The sequence below is a fragment of the Mesoplodon mirus genome, assembly GCF_964341445.2.
Source record: "Mesoplodon mirus genome assembly, chromosome: 12".
Classification (NCBI taxonomy): Eukaryota; Metazoa; Chordata; class Mammalia; order Artiodactyla; family Ziphiidae; genus Mesoplodon; species Mesoplodon mirus.
This window is the reverse complement of record NC_138988.1, coordinates 63,413,737-63,429,462: the sequence shown is the minus strand read 5'-3', so window position 1 is coordinate 63,429,462 and position 15,726 is coordinate 63,413,737. Positions and strand designations below refer to the sequence as shown.

Genomic DNA, 15,726 nt, shown 5'->3' with positions numbered 1-15,726 from the left:
TGGTGTCCTAAATGGGAGGGAAATCCAAAAGGGAGGGGATATATGTATATGTATGGCTGATTCATTTTGCTGTGCAGTAGAAGCTAACGTAGCATCATAAAGCAACTATACTCCAATAAAAATTAATTAACAAAAAAAAAATCAGTGTGCTCATGATCCTGTACTGCAATAACTGAAGAAAATGAGGAACTCTGCATCTTTCTGACATGGAAAGAGATCTGGAAAAAAAATACTATACAAATTGAAAAGCTATAAAAGTCAGTAGCTGGACACCATCTTTAAATCACTTCATCCTTCACTTTATCACGTTAATATGATAGGCAGGTAGCATGCTGTTATCAAAGTACAAGATCCCTAACAAAAAGAATGACATATTCCCATTTATTTACTCTGTGTGTATATGGGAAATACCTTTCTATATATGCAGAGTATACCCCCAAATGTCTCATGTATCATTCTTTTACATCTCATTTGATAACAGCAGAAAACATTTTCAAGAGCATTCTTAAATATTTCAAGAGATTTTCTTTTCTTGAGCATAACAATAATTCATAGAAATTTGTGAAGTATGGAAAAATATACAGAAAAAAATTAAAAGCTGGAGTTAATACCGTTGGTATTCTAGTGAATTTTCTTCCAGAAGTTGAGACTTAGAAAGCTCTGGGATAATACTGTATAAACAGTTTCATATCCTGCTTTTTCATTTATCATGAACATTTACCATGTCATATAAATGTGACTTTTTAAATACCATCATTGTATTCTAGCATACCTGGATATTTTCACTTAGGTTCTCTGCATTTTTTCACTATTATATAAACAAGCCTGTAACAAATATCCTTGTATATAAATCTCTGTTGGCATCTCTAATTAGCTCCTTAGGGTAGATTCCTAGAAGTTGACTTCTAAGTCAAAGAGCATGAACATTTTCAGTACCTTGCATCAGATAAACCCCATGCCTTCCAGTTACCAGAAATGAGTACAGAGGACAAGTGACACCACAGCACCAACCATAAATGGTAACTAACAAAGCCTCAGTGGGAAAAGTGCAGGGGGATGGACGCTGCGATTTTCAAGTCCAGTACTGCCCGAACCTCTAATGTTTCAAGAGCACATGGAAATCCAGATTGGGGTCAGGGGATAACTAAGGGAGGGGAGACAAGGGTGGAGGTAAGGAACTAAACTGGAAAACAGTTCATACTTTTAAGACACTAGGCAACACTCCGCAGACTCACAGGAGGATGGGGTAGACCTACTTTTACCCTATCTCACAAGTACATCTCAGAGCCCTGGGCATTATACACAACGCATACAAGGAACCTCTGGGAGGAGAGAGAAGAAAGCAGAGCTGCTATGAGTCTTGGACCCGAGGAGAAGCACGGGGGTGAGTTCCCTGGGTTTTCTTTGGCTTCCCATACCCTGGACTGGATGCTGGAGAAACTGCCACCCAGGAGCACCCAGAGGTGCAGAAAAAGCCCCAGGAAAACCTGTCTCCAGTCAAAGGAGCAGGAAAGGGGCAGCCTTGCAAGACAGAAAACGTATAGACAATAACCATTCTACTCCAACCAAACACCACAGAAAAAAGCCTTGGTCTCCCCACACTGCTGCCAAGCAAGGCTGAATGGGGAGCCCAGATTTCCACCCGCCTGAGCCTGGGCCCGACACCCCTGCCAGGGTGATGTCAGCGAAGTCGGGAGCTGGAACTTTCACTCCCACAGGCGAACACAGACCCCTGCTCCCGGGTCAGTGGAGACCACGTGGGGAGCCTGGACCTCCCCCTCTCCTCAGGGTGGCATCAGGGAAAGCTTGTGGACAGTCAGGATTTTCACCATGGTGTCAGGGAGCTGGAACTCCCACTCCCACCCAGCAGTGAGCAGCGCCCGCCCCACCGCCCTTAGGTGTCCCACGAGGCTGCCTGGGGGACCTGGGATCTCCCTCCACCTGGCAGCATCCCTCCTGCCTCTGCCAGAGCGGTGTCAGGAAAGCCGGCTAAAACAGAAGGCTTAATGAAGACCCAAGACACACAACACCGAGGACCCAGAAGAACTCAAACCGAATTAACGAGGATTATCAGCAGAGGCTAATACCTAGAAGATGATGTGAGAATTATCTGGCAGATTTCAAAGCAACCATGATAAAAATGTTCCATGAGCAATTTCAAACGCAGTGGAAATGAGGGAAAAAGTAGAAGGCCTCGGCAACAAAATAGCAAGTCTCAGCAAAGACACAGAATGTATGGAGAAAAACCAAATGGAAATTTTTAGAACTTAAAAATGTAATGGGCTTCCCTGGTGGCGCAGTGGTTGGGAGGCCGCCTGCCGATGCAGGGGACACGGGTTCGTGCCCCGGTCCAGAAGGATCCCACATGCCGCGGAGCGGCTGGGCCCGTGAGCCATGGCCGCTGAGCCTGCGCGTCTGCAGCCTGTGCTCTGCAACGGGAGAGGCCACAACAGTGAGAGGCCCGCGTACCGCAAAAAAAAAAAAAAAAAAAAAAAAAAGTAATAACTGAAATAAAAGCTCAGTTGATGAGACCAAGGAAGAGGACAGAGGAAAGAATGAGTGAAGCAGAAAACAGAATCACAGAAATCACCCAGACTGAATAACAGAAAATAGACTGAAAAAACTGAACAGAGCCCAGGGCCTGAGGAACCATAATAAAAGAAAATTGAAGTCACTGAGTCCCAGAAGGAGAGGAGAAGTTGGCTATGGCTGGAAAGTACTCAAACATTCTTGAAATAATAAAGTTAGAGAAATGGAGACCAGATTTGTGGCCAGGAGTTGAGGAAGAGGCAGAGGTGGGAGGGGACGGGTGTGGCTATAACAGGGCAGCATGAGGGGTCCCTGTGACGGAAACGTTCCCTGTCTTGACGGCAGCCGTGTCAATTCCCTGCTCATGACGTTGTACCATAATTTTGCGAGATGCTACCACTGGGGAAACTGGGTGAATGGTACAACGGGACCTCTATATTCTGTTTTACAGCTGCATGTGAATCTACAGTTATCTTAAAACAAGTTAATTGAAAAAAAATAACTCTGCGTGGGTAACCTCTCATCTGTAAGTCCTGTCTGCATTTTCTCTTTTAGATCTGTGCTACCAAGTTGCCCTGGATGTACTGATTCATATTCCCACGAGCAGAGTTTGGCTATCCCCTCATCAAAATGGGGTACATAATTTATTCTTTAATAATCTTTGTCAAGCTTCTCAGTGAACTTTTCTTAATTATAAGGGCATAACCTGCCAGTGCAGCCTGGCACAAAAGACAGCACTGATTAAGTCATTGTGATGGTTCCAATCTCACAGGTAAAAAATTACCAATTATATAAGTGAAAAATTCTTAATATTACTGAATTATTATTTGTTTACATTTTTTTCTACCTATCATGAACCCACTTGCTTTCACCTTTACTAAGTAATGAATGAGTAAATGAATACTAAAGCTATTTGCAGGTCAAGTTCTTTTAGTCAACAAGTTTAGATAGAAAACAATTTAGATAATCATCTAAATATGGGCCAAAGCAGAAGTATAACAGGGGTTAAAATAATACTTTTACATTTACCTTTAAAAACCAATGGCATAAAGATATGAAAAGGAAGATATGGTGTAACAGACCTTTACTTAATCTCTAGAAGTGCTACCGAACAAAATCTGAATATAAACCAACATCTAACCAAAAATCATGTAAAGTCAGGCTGCTCTGAGACTCCTCTGGTGTCGGGGCAGCCGTCACACTGTCGTGTGTGAGGACTGGACACATATCCCATGGGTCCTCCTCCAAGTGTCACACATCTGAGAGGATCGCTGACAGGCAAAGTTGCTCCAGACAGAAAGGCAGAGCTTTAGTCGTCAGAGTGGGCGAGCTCCCCGATAAGGGCAGTACCTCTAAAATGACTCCGCACGTTTATATATTCAAGCAGAAGTCTTTCTCTTTCCTCTGTTTCCCATAACGGCATGCACTGTTTTCTGAAGCCGCCTCGTGATTTGCACGTAGCGGTGTTAATAAATATTCTGCCCACTAATTCATTACTTTTGCTGCTACGGGGACAAGTCAGAACAATGTGGACTCCAGAAGGAATCCTGATAAGCCATTTGAAAAATTCTATCTTCATCTGGTTCAATAATTGTTACATGACTTAGTTTCAAATGGAACTACTCATTAGCAATTGCTGATCAATGTGAAAAAGAAAAAAAATTTCATCAACTAATTCAGCAGCTTCAGATGTGGAAAAAGAAATCGTCACAACAAACAAGTGGAAGAGACTGATCATTCGCTTTCAAGCCGCACATGGTGGAACTCCAGGGTAAAGCTCTACTATGTGATGCACTCAGCACAAAACTGAGAAAAAATAGTCCAGCCCTTTCTACCAGAGTGCAAATGCTGCAAGATATTAAGAATAAAATTTAACAGGAATTTTTTTTCTTCTACTGGTCCCTGAAAAAAATAAAGTGATGTCCCCACCCCTCTTGTTTGTGTTCAGGCTATTTTTAGGATTTATATGACAGTCCTCATAAAGAAAGGCAGATTGCTGGTGTTAATATTAGTTTAATAATAGGTCTCCCTTTCTGGAAGAAAAAAAACAAAAAGCATCCAGTGAAAACCAGTATGATGACACCATCCAAGTTGCCAAAAGAGAAAGCTGAAACTCAAACACTGTTTCTTGAACCAAGGCAAATATTTGCTCTGCTAAAAGAAAACAAGACTTCAAGCAGAAATTTCCCTCTGTCCTTTGAAAGGTTTTTTTATTACATTAGAAAATATTTAATGTCCAACAATGAAAGGAGTAGTCCCAGGGTCTACATGAAGCAATTTACAGTCAAGCAAGGCATTTTTATTTAGGTCTGTGACTCTTTTAAACAACTACTTAATATGAGTATTTCTAACAGACCATGAAATGGCTTATTTCACATGTGAGTAACGTGGACAGCAAGCTCCCTATACCAAATTTTAATAAATTTGCTTACTACTCATACAAGTAGCAAAAAAATGACTTCAAATGAATTGTAGAGAGTGTTAGCATCCTTAACTGCATTCTGGGAAATATTCTAATACGCATCATCCCTGGAGTCCAACTATCAACCCCAGTTACTGTAATTCCCAGTATAGTTGAACTAGTATTTCAGAAACTTCCTACAAGTTGGTGAAAAACATTTTAATTGGCTAATCTCTAAATATTCCTGAAAAACACACTGTAAAACAGTAACTGCCAACATTCTACTGAACACACTGTTCTAAGTGCTTGAACATGCAAGAATATACAGTTGCTGTCAGGATAAAAGGACATAATGTGGGTATTACCACTAATCCCATTTACAGCCGAGGAAGCCAAGGCAGAGAGAGGTTAACTGACTCACCAGAGGTTACCCAGCTTGTAAATGTTGGGTCTGAGGTTCAAACCATGGTGGTCTGACCCCAGAGCCTACACTTGCGGTTGCCCTGTTACATCCCTCGTGCGTGTACACAATTTGGGCTCAGTCACTCAAAATATTCATGGGATTTCACCAATATCGGCTCAAATACCACAACAGTCAATAAGTGGTGGGTTTTCACTTACTATTTAAATGTTTCTCCCATGTCTGACAAACTGCTTTTGTAATTATCTAGAAAGTTTCTCTTGCGTGGAAGCAGAGGTTTAAGAAAGACAGAGTGATAAGCAAACTTTAACCTCCAGGACATCCTCTTACTCCCTTCCCCTGGCGAGGGTCTTAGCGCTTGCTTTCTTTTGATTAGCATTTCCTTCCATTTTTCTTCACATTATTCATAACCCAGCCCATATTTTCCCACCGTAAACAAATCTCACTTCCATGGGGGAGGTTTCCTTCTAGTTCTTTAAAAGAAATTAATGGGTGTTATTTTTCTCCCAAGCTGATCCCTAATGACCCAATGAACTGTTTATTTTAATTGCACCCATGTGCCTTTATATTGGGGGGTTATGAAGGCCCAATAAAATAAGCCAGGCAATTAGAACTGTCAGAGAGTGCCTGGGATGCCCAGACCCAGTGAAATACACACTTTAGCACCTTCTGATAATTGCACATTTATAAGAGGCAAAGCACAACAAAATGCTCTGGGGTTTAAACAATCACAGTGATCTGAATTCAGGCTGTAAGTCTGTACGTCTTTCAAGCAAAAGCTCCTTTCCCCATTTCCACATGGGTCATTTGGTTCAGTGTGCAATTAGAGAAAGAAAGCAGCAAAGCTAAGTTACTTTGTGTAGGTTTAACATGCAAAAATACCCACAGTTTCTAACTCAGATAATGGCAGGCATTGTGAGAAGGAGGCAGCTGTTTTGCTTTTTTCTAAAGCTCACAATCACTGTTTACTAAGCTGCCTTATTCCACTCAGATTTTTCTTAAAACTTATGAACGGGCCCAATTAAAAAAAAATCCTCTTCAGAATATTGATGCCGGCAAATCTGCAGAGTCAGACTCAGGAGCTTATTAACTGGTCACAATGAATGTACACCGTCCTCGGGCATCTGCCAATAACTGAGGCTGTTCCATTATTTCCAAAATAATAATAAACATCACTCTACTTTACATAAGGCTCTTGGCCTTATGATCTCAAAATTCAATGACACATCTTTTCAAAACTGCTATGTGATACAGAATTAACATGAAAAATCTAACCACGTCACATCAGAAGTTTTTTGAAAACTAAACATATACCGGACGGATACGAAGCCCATGCTAACGAGAAGGTATCTGGACACCCCCTTCCCTCCTCTCTTCAGACCTCAGCCCTTTTCCACGTTTGCCTGACATCTTCCATGTCAATCAACACCCTCTGTGATGGTGGCCTGACTGTTCACAATGTCCCTACATGGCTGCTGAATTCCAAAATGCAGGTTATACCAGTAAAAAGGAAGCAGGCCTGTACATAAACAATCTTAATGTCAAAAGATGCAAACATCTTAAGAGAAAGCTGCTTGGAAAACCGGATTCAGTTATTTTCAATCTAGTTGAATTTAGTCCGGTTATTCGGGGAGGAAGCATCAAATCTATAAATTTAAAAACTACCAAGTCATTTGCAAGGCCCAGATCCTCACTCCATCACTCGTGGTTGGGTATGTCGGGGGAGGGATCTGGAAGGAGTAGCTCTTAATAAAACAAGATGTATGTGCCTAAGGTATGCAGAAAAAGATGGACTGCTGTCAGATCATGTCCACGGTTCAGGTGGAGAAGAAACAGAATGGTAGATGATTTGTTTATACAACGTAAAACAAATCATACAAAATATGCGGTTCATATCCAAGTCTAAAGATTTTTTTTTGTACCATTCCTTTTGTATTTCATGGACACATTATCACTGGATAAAGAGAAAACAAGTATTTTAGTATCAGACTGTACTCTGGTCCTAATTCCAAACATCTATAAGTGGGCAAGGTTATAAAACAATTTTCAGTGATATATTAGGTCCTTTCTAAACTTGTTAATTATGAGTTTAGAAACTATTCTTTTGAGTGCAAAACTAAATCTCTGCCAAACCAGAAAGACAGGTACCAGTGTGTTCTTAAATTTGCCGAGAGAGACAGAGAGAGAGGGAGAGAGAGATTTCCTGATCCTTTCAGTTTACTTGCCCAAGTCTCACAGGCCTTATGGTTGGAAATATCCTCATACTTCTATTTTGCTGCAATATTGGCGCCTTCCTTCGGATTACTGAAGGAGGTTAGAAAAAAATGGATCACCTCCTGCCTTAGGATTTTTCCTCTCTACCTGATTTATAAAGAGGCCCTTTAGGGAGGTAGAATGAGATCTGGATTAAGCCCTGGTTACAACTCCACCACACACTAGCTGTGGGACCCCAGGCAGGTCACCTGCCCACACACTGCATATGCTCCTCCCAGCTCTAAACGGTACCTCTCAGCCTTACTGGAAAGGTATTCTCTTCTTTCCTTTTTTTTTTAAATTGGCTTAAGTGAATTTTATTGGTTTCCTTTATTACTGGAGGTATTCCATTAGGCAGACTTGCAGGCATTTCAAAGGAATGCACATACTAGTACAGAATAAATACATATAAACAACCAGAAGATATTAATATATCAATAGCACTATTATTAGTTATGACCTACCGGTAGTGAGATACTTTTACTAAACAATCTCCCCCTCTCTCACAAGGAAGCCTTGAAGGATAGAGACCACAGTGTTTGCACGTTCTTGCTTCTACGAGTTTTTCTGTATTCTTTCACAAAGTCTTGAAACTTTCAGTAAGGAATGGTTTTATCCAGAAAAAAAGCCCCAATAATTGTTATTTTCCTACAGGGTATATGTTTTAGATTCGAGAAAACACAGACCAACCTGTGGAAAACATTTGCAAAACTCTGAATAGAACTGGGCTACAGTTAATGACCTCGGCACCTGGCAGAGCTTACAAACCGGTAGGCGCTCAGCCTGTCACCTGCCCTTGAAAGCAGCTCCTTTGCCCCTTTCCTGTTTGCCCATTTCTGTTCCCCTCTAACCTTAGAAGAGAGCCTAATTATAGGAATGAGATCACTAAGCAATTGAAACTAACTCCTGACTTATGTTCTCCTGAATGTGCACCATGCCTTGTCTAACCTGTGGATTCTTTTCCTAGATTTCAAGAAGTAAGAATGAAGAATTAAGCAGTTAAAAATGACTAGCTCTCTACCTCCAACAGTCCCCTTAGCAATCCTGCAGGAGATCATGGGGGCAAGATAACATGTGAAGAGAGAGTCAGCCAGTCTGCACCTAATGGACAAGGATGCAGAACCCAACCTCCTGCCTCGATGATTCACTGAGATTCTTTTCCCTTTAAAAACTGTCATGGCTGAGGAGAATCTTCAGAATTGGTCTCTGGACACAAGTCCACCTTCTCCCCAGACTGCTGGCTTTTCTGATTAAAGCACTTTCCTTTCTACTGACACTTGCCTCTCGAGTTATTGGCTTATGAGCAGCAAGCAGCCAAACCTCGGTTTGGTTACACCCTTATTACTGTCTTCCTTCCCTGAACTAGCCAACCACACTCAGCTTCTCAAGAAAATTCTACTCCCAAGAGGACAGAATATTTGTCGTGCTATTTAGAGAAGTCTTCAGTGCCAACTATGAAAGGTCGAAAGAAATTTTGGTGAAAAACAATCCAACTCTTTTCAAATAGTTGAATAAACTTCACAAATAAACACGCTTATTATCCTATGATAATGAGGCATACAAATTCCTCCAAACTTTGAAAACAGAGCCATGCAAATGCATTCCTCAGGCATGAAGGCCTCCCTCACAAAAATGTCTGAGGCAGGCCTTTTGCTATCGTTGTATTCCATCGGCTTTTGTGATTCCAGAGCACGGCACTGAAATGAGAAGTGAGGCGCCATGTTTTAGAATTAGATAAATTACACTTTTACAGCAACCTTAGAGAATGAATTTTGGATGCTCCACACGAGCTGCTTGATTTGTGTTTCTTGCTTTTGGCTGGGATGTGCAAAGGCTGAGTCATCCACCTTCCCAAGCCCTGTTCCACAGTACACAGCAAAACCCTACTAACTCTGTCAGAGCAAGTCTGCAAGAAGAGGCTGATGACTTAATATAAATATTCAGAGATTTCCATAAAAGTTAATCAAAACATGTATTACAAGCTTCTAGATCCAGGACCCCTCCACCCCCTTTTTGCCCATAGTCTTCTGAGAGAGCTGTGGCTAAGGGGTGGGGTCTATAAAACTCTCTGGAACCAGAAACCGTACGAGTTGCAGACAGGTCAGCAACGATCATTTTTTCCCCTTTCAGTCATCTTCAGAAAAAAACTACATCACCAACACAAATGTTTCCTTTTTAGAAAGAATTCAGCCTTTCTTTGCCATGTACATCAAGGAACAGTTAATAGTGACTTACACGATAACTCAAAATATTTACTCACACACAGATTAGATGCAGCCAGGGCATAAAATTAACATGAGCAGCATGCACACATGTACACAAAAGGCATTTTGTCTGGACAGCAGGAGAACGGCGCTAGTCCTGCCAGTGGCTGACTTGCTGAGGCTGGGAGACCAGCAGGTAGATGGCTGCCAACAATGTAGAGATGAGCCTTGCCCAGCACTCAGATGTCCAAGTACCCCAGCTAAATGCTTTTCAAACCCCTTCCGCTGTGGAAGCATAACCAATGAATGGAAACACCACCCACCGTCATCTCTGATCAGGTGGAGGCCCTGGGAGCAAGTGGAGGAAACAAACTGCCCAGACGCCCAAGTGTTCGCCTACCTGCTGGGACCTCAGGATGGCCGCGTCAATCTCCTCCACCTTCTGTGTGATGGTGTCGCTCACCAAGCGGTAGCGTTCGTTGTCCTTGGCCACCATTTTTTCCAGCCCTTCCCTCGCCCTCCAGGGCACCAGCTCCAGGAGAGCAGAGCTCACTTCGTTAAGGGAGTCCAGCAGGGCTTTGCTGCTCTTAGCTTCCTTCTTTAGCTCCTGAAAACAGAAGGAAGAAAACACAAACCTGTGGGAAACGCCAAGTCTGAACGGGCTTCTCCTCTAACTGTCCTTGGGGCTAAAGTCCTTCACAGGCCAACGTGATGCACGGATCACCTTAATGCCGGTTACCCCAGTTCTATACCCCTTGGTTACTTAAAGCTATTTTTCAGAAAGGAAAGTGTTCCCTGAGAAGTTCCAAAGAACACTTCCTTTGTCAACATGGCAAGACTTTAGCTTTGAAATGTAATATAAACGTTTAAAAATTGGGAACCCGAACCTGGCAAGTTAACCCAGCAAGTTAATCCAGCTTGCTGGTAACCTCAGAGTAATCAGGTACCAGAAAACTAAAGAGGAAAGTCCAAACCAGAATCAAGGGACCCTCAAAACGAGGACACACTGGCTTTAAATCATCCCAGTTGAATCATTATAGGCTCAGTGGACCTGACCTCCCAGACTGCCTTCACCCATGTGTGATCGTACTTCAGGGATGATAAAAACTGAGGCGGACAACTCTAAGAAGGATGATCAGCATGAGAGAATACCACTTGTGCAATATAATTAGAAAAGCCACCTCATGCTTGGCATCTATCTTATAAAGGTATCACTATTCTAACCAAATTATGTGTATCTCTGAAAACAGTGATCATTTTCCTTTTTTTTTTTTTTTTCTGTTTTTATCATTCTGTTTCTATAAGATTCGAGAAACAAATGACAATATGCTGTTTTCATGTCTGGGCTCCTAAAAGTTTAAAGAGCTGATCTGCTGCCAATTTCTGTTGGGTCCACGCCCACCAAGGCATCCTTAAGTATATTAGTAATGACACGTGATAAATATCACTTCGCCCCTGTGTGAATAAGGCTCCCTGAGAGATAACAAGCGGATCCAAAGAGTGTATAAATCGGAGCGTACTTTTTGCCTTGCGTGTGCTTGGCTGGAGGCTTCTCCCTTCAGAACCTGCGTTTCGTATGAACGCAACTCGACCTCCACCTTGTCCAGCCAGGCGCACAGCCCCTCGTGCGTGGAGTGCAGTCGCCTCGCGAGCTGCAGTGCCTGATCCAGGGTCTTGGCGACGTCTGTGCTCAGTTTAGTGATGTCTTGGTACCTCGCTTTAATGGCTTCCAATTTATCTTGAATTATTAAAACTTCATCACCTAGAATTTCAAAGGCATGTCATATCTCATGAAAGGGGAAGACGAGTTCTTCAGCTAAAGAAGTTCTGACCCAAGAAAAGCCCTGTCCTAGGTTTGAATTTTTCTGAGGATATCTGGCGAATGTAAACAGCTCTGAAAATGCAAATATAAAAACTGTAAAGGGCTATGTGGAAAGCACCACCTTTGCAACTATTTGTATGGTCTTTCCATTTTCAAGCACTGGGGTTAAAAACTGCCTAGGTTTGCATACTGAGTTTGTGGCTCACTATCTTGCACAAGACGCTTCACCTCTCTCTGTGCCCCTGGTTACTTATCATTACGAATAGAACCTACTTCATAAAGTTGTGATAAAAATTCAATGAGTTTACATTTGCAAAATGTTTAGAACAGTGCCTGCCACATATACACATTTATATATGTATAATCTATGCATGTGTGTGTGTGTGTGTGTTAAAAATAATAAACTCGGGGCTTCCCTGGTGGTGCAGTGGTTGAGAGTCCGCCTGCCGATGCAGGGGACACGGGTTCGTGCCCCGGTCTGGGAAGATCCCACATGCCGTGGAGCGGCTAGGCCTGTGAGCCATGGCTGCTGAGCCTGCGTGTCTGGAGCCTGTGCTCCGCAACAGGAGAGACCACAACAGTGAGAGGCCCGCGTACCGCAAAAAAAAATAAAAATAAAATAAAAATAAACTCAGCTGTACTATTCCAATAGATCCTCACCTGCCTCTATTTAATTTTCAGACACACAGAGAAATTGTGTCCTGGGCTTCAGAGTCCAAGTGCAAGGCTCTCGATACTATATCAAATTCTTCCCATTCATAATGAATGGTACCTGTCCCCCACCACACACATGTGCTGAATTGGATATAAATACAATGAAACATCCCTACAGCCAAAGGAATTACTAAAACAAGGTAATATCTGTTTTCTTGGTGAGTTCAAGCACAGAGAAATGAAGCCTGGGCATAGTCACACTATGTGTCACTGAATGCCATCTATCTTAAAAATTTTTAAAGCTGTCTACAACCTATGTGCTCATCTAGAACAACTGCCTTCCACAAGTGGAAAACTAATGTCACTCTGCCATGGGATTCTCTGACCAATGCTTGGTGTTATGAGTAATACACAAAACTTCCATTAAAAACTCAGTGAGATCATGAGAAAAACAATGAAATCATAGTCTAAACCCCCCTCGGTCGGCCTTCAAAGCATTCTCCAGGATGAAATCTTGGAGTGGCCCCAAAATTCGAGTGTGCTTTGTGTTTTTCCCCATCTCTAAAATATTTTGAAACCAACACAAAATGCTCACGTCATGAGGATTTGATTTGAAAGGTATCTCACCTGTTGTTCGTTTAAGTAGTTCTAAACCGTTTAGTAAGGCCTGATCTACATCTTGTTTTCTGAGTAGGATGTCCTCTTGCAGAACCTAAAACACAGGTATCATTTTTATGCGGGGGAAAAAAAATTTAAATAAGAATTGGCATTATCAGTTAAACTTATTTGAGGAAAGACCTTGCAAATATTCCTCACTGTTCTCATGTTTACCCATCTTTTTCCCATCACTGTGCCCGTGTCTCAGTTCATCTATCATAATTCACTCCCCTCTTCAGAAAATGGGTGATGTGGAGACACTGGAGTACTGGTTAATTATGGGCCTTTGTGTACAAAGATGAAATAACAAAATGAAAAGTCAACAATCCAGCTATTGGATAAATTAAATCTCTTCTTACATGTGACTTCATTAAAAGTAACTGAATACAACACTACTTACTCTATATAAAATAGATAAACAACAAGGACCTACAGTACAGCACTGGGAACTCTGCTGAGTACTTCGTAATAACCTATATGGGAAAAGAATCTGAAAAAGTGTATATATATACACACACATATATACATATACATATATATATGTGCGTGTGTGTGTGTATATATATATATATATATATATACATACACTGAATCCCTATGCTGTACACCTGAAACTAACACAACATTGTAAATCAACTATACTTCAATTAAAAAAAGTCACTGTATACATAGGCAATGTCTTATTTGTGTACAGCAACTCACCTAAATCACAGTGAACATAAAATAATACAGAAATAAGGAAGACTGAGAAAATGAGGACAACTGAAATGAGAAAATAAAGTAAAATAAATCAAAATACCCGCAGCTCAGCCTGCTGTGTCCACAGCCCCTCAGGGCTGGAATCCTGGACCGAGAGCCTCCTCAGCTTGTCATGCACTTCACTCAGCCAGTTCATCAGCTCCACTTCATCTTCCCCAAAAATCTTAGCATTACACAGAGCCTGCTGGAGAAGCTCAGACCTGCCGTGGCTTTTCTCTTGAATCTCAATGTACCACACTTGAGAGGAGTCTAATTTACTCTGCACCATGTCTTTATCCTCCCTGGAGCTCAAAACCTTTAACGACTGGCCAATGCTAACTGCCCGGTGTAAATGTTTATTATGATGGTTGATGTCATCTTCTAAGGCCTAAATAAAGTTTAAAAAAGGAAACAAAAAGAATGGACAAATAAAAATGACAACATAAACTGAACAAAAAGATGACACATGAAATGGGTCTAAGGTTGCACGGATGCATCACACAACAGTACAAAACTCAAATGCATGTCATAAAACCAACAAAGGGCACAGAAAACTGGATCTCACTAACGTGTGATGGGAACCTTACTTTGTGCTGGGCAATCTGTTCCTCCAGCTTGGACGCTTGGGTTCCAATGGGTTCGCTATTCGCCAGCCTCTTTTCTGTGGTTGTCAGCCACTCGTTCAGTGGTTCTAAGGTTTCGTGAAACTGCTGTGCTACCACTGAGATACCTTCCAACTGACGATTCCTGAAAACGTGCCAAGAGGAAGGTCATTCAGGGATGAGAAACGTGGGAAACTGTCAACAGGGATCTTCACTCGTGCTCCCGCGTTCCACTCCAAACAGTTTTTGTAGAAAACATCTAACATTAAAATTAAAATCTCTCGCACGGAGAGGACACTTTAAAATATTTCTCCTATTCTCCATGCTTCCACTGCCGGGGGCCGGGGTTCGATCCCTGGTCGGGGAACTAAGATCCCACAAGCCACGTGACATGGCCAAAAAAAAAAAAAGAAGTATCTATGAAAAACTTTAAAAATAGTTCTCCTATTAAATAAAAGTAAAGCTGAACAACACATCAACCTCAAGTGCCTGAATCTTGTGAAAGTCTTAAGTAACCTGGTTGTAATACTTACAATAATAATAGGTATAATCATAGTAATGTTATAATAACAATGTAGCCATAATAATGATAGTAATAGGTAATACTTACTGAACATATATTCTGTGCTTTATGTAATAGTTAACCTCAGTCGGAGCATCAGTTACTGAGATTGCTTTAATCAAATGGTCAAAATTAGATTTAAATGTTGAAGAATAACTATAGCATCCCCTGTGCTGGAATTACTAGTGAGTCCTCCTTTAAAAAGTACACTGTCAGGTATATTTCCCCAAGGAAACAGTTAATATTTTATGGACTAAAATATCATGAAAGAGGAGAAATATTCCTCAGACTTTAACTTGTAACAGAGTTTGAACACTTTTAGAAAACCCATTGTTTCCTCCCTTAAAAAGGTACCACGTAAGTTAAAACCTACTTGCACCGTCCTCGGTTTTTATCTACGGCAAGTGATTGTGCTGGTCTGTATACAGAGGACTTGATTCTGTATCCGATCCTGTGAATTATTTTTGCTGGGACCAAGAGCTGCTGTCTTAACCTGTTATCATGTTTAATTCGTAGAGAATTACATGATTTGAGAAATGAGCTTTCTATGGGGACAAAGGGAATTATGGACAACTGGCACATGCTACCGAACATAATTTCTATACCTTCATATCACAAATTACATATGCATATATTTTTAAAACCTTCAGTTGAAATACATTTGATCTTTTTAAAAAAATGAATAAAATTACTACATTATTTTTGACTTCTGGATTATCACTATTTATGACTCTTTTTAAAAATTCTAATATCCAATCACCTAGAATCACTGGAAAGAACTATTTTGCAACTAGGTCTAATTGACTATGATTTAAATTGTAAGGGAATCTATTAGTCTGTGTGTGAATCATAGCATCACCACCATCCCTCCACTTAATACCGC

General features: G+C 41.3%; 1 protein-coding gene across 16 annotated transcripts in view; it reads right to left on the bottom strand.

Annotated features, from left to right (window-relative positions):
• DST (dystonin) overlaps positions 1 to 15,726 on the bottom strand; it is a 488,128-nt gene that overhangs the window by 61,578 nt on the left and 410,824 nt on the right. For all 16 annotated transcript variants that reach the window (XM_082637996.1, XM_082637982.1, XM_082637992.1 and 13 more), the window contains 5 exons: positions 14,267 to 14,426; positions 13,741 to 14,067; positions 12,912 to 12,996; positions 11,329 to 11,570; positions 10,209 to 10,415 (listed from right to left, as the gene is read on the bottom strand). In XM_082637996.1, coding sequence (XP_082494122.1) covers positions 10,209 to 10,415; positions 11,329 to 11,570; positions 12,912 to 12,996; positions 13,741 to 14,067; positions 14,267 to 14,426 — 1,021 coding nt within the window. The remainder of the gene's footprint in view (positions 1 to 10,208; positions 10,416 to 11,328; positions 11,571 to 12,911; positions 12,997 to 13,740; positions 14,068 to 14,266; positions 14,427 to 15,726) is intronic.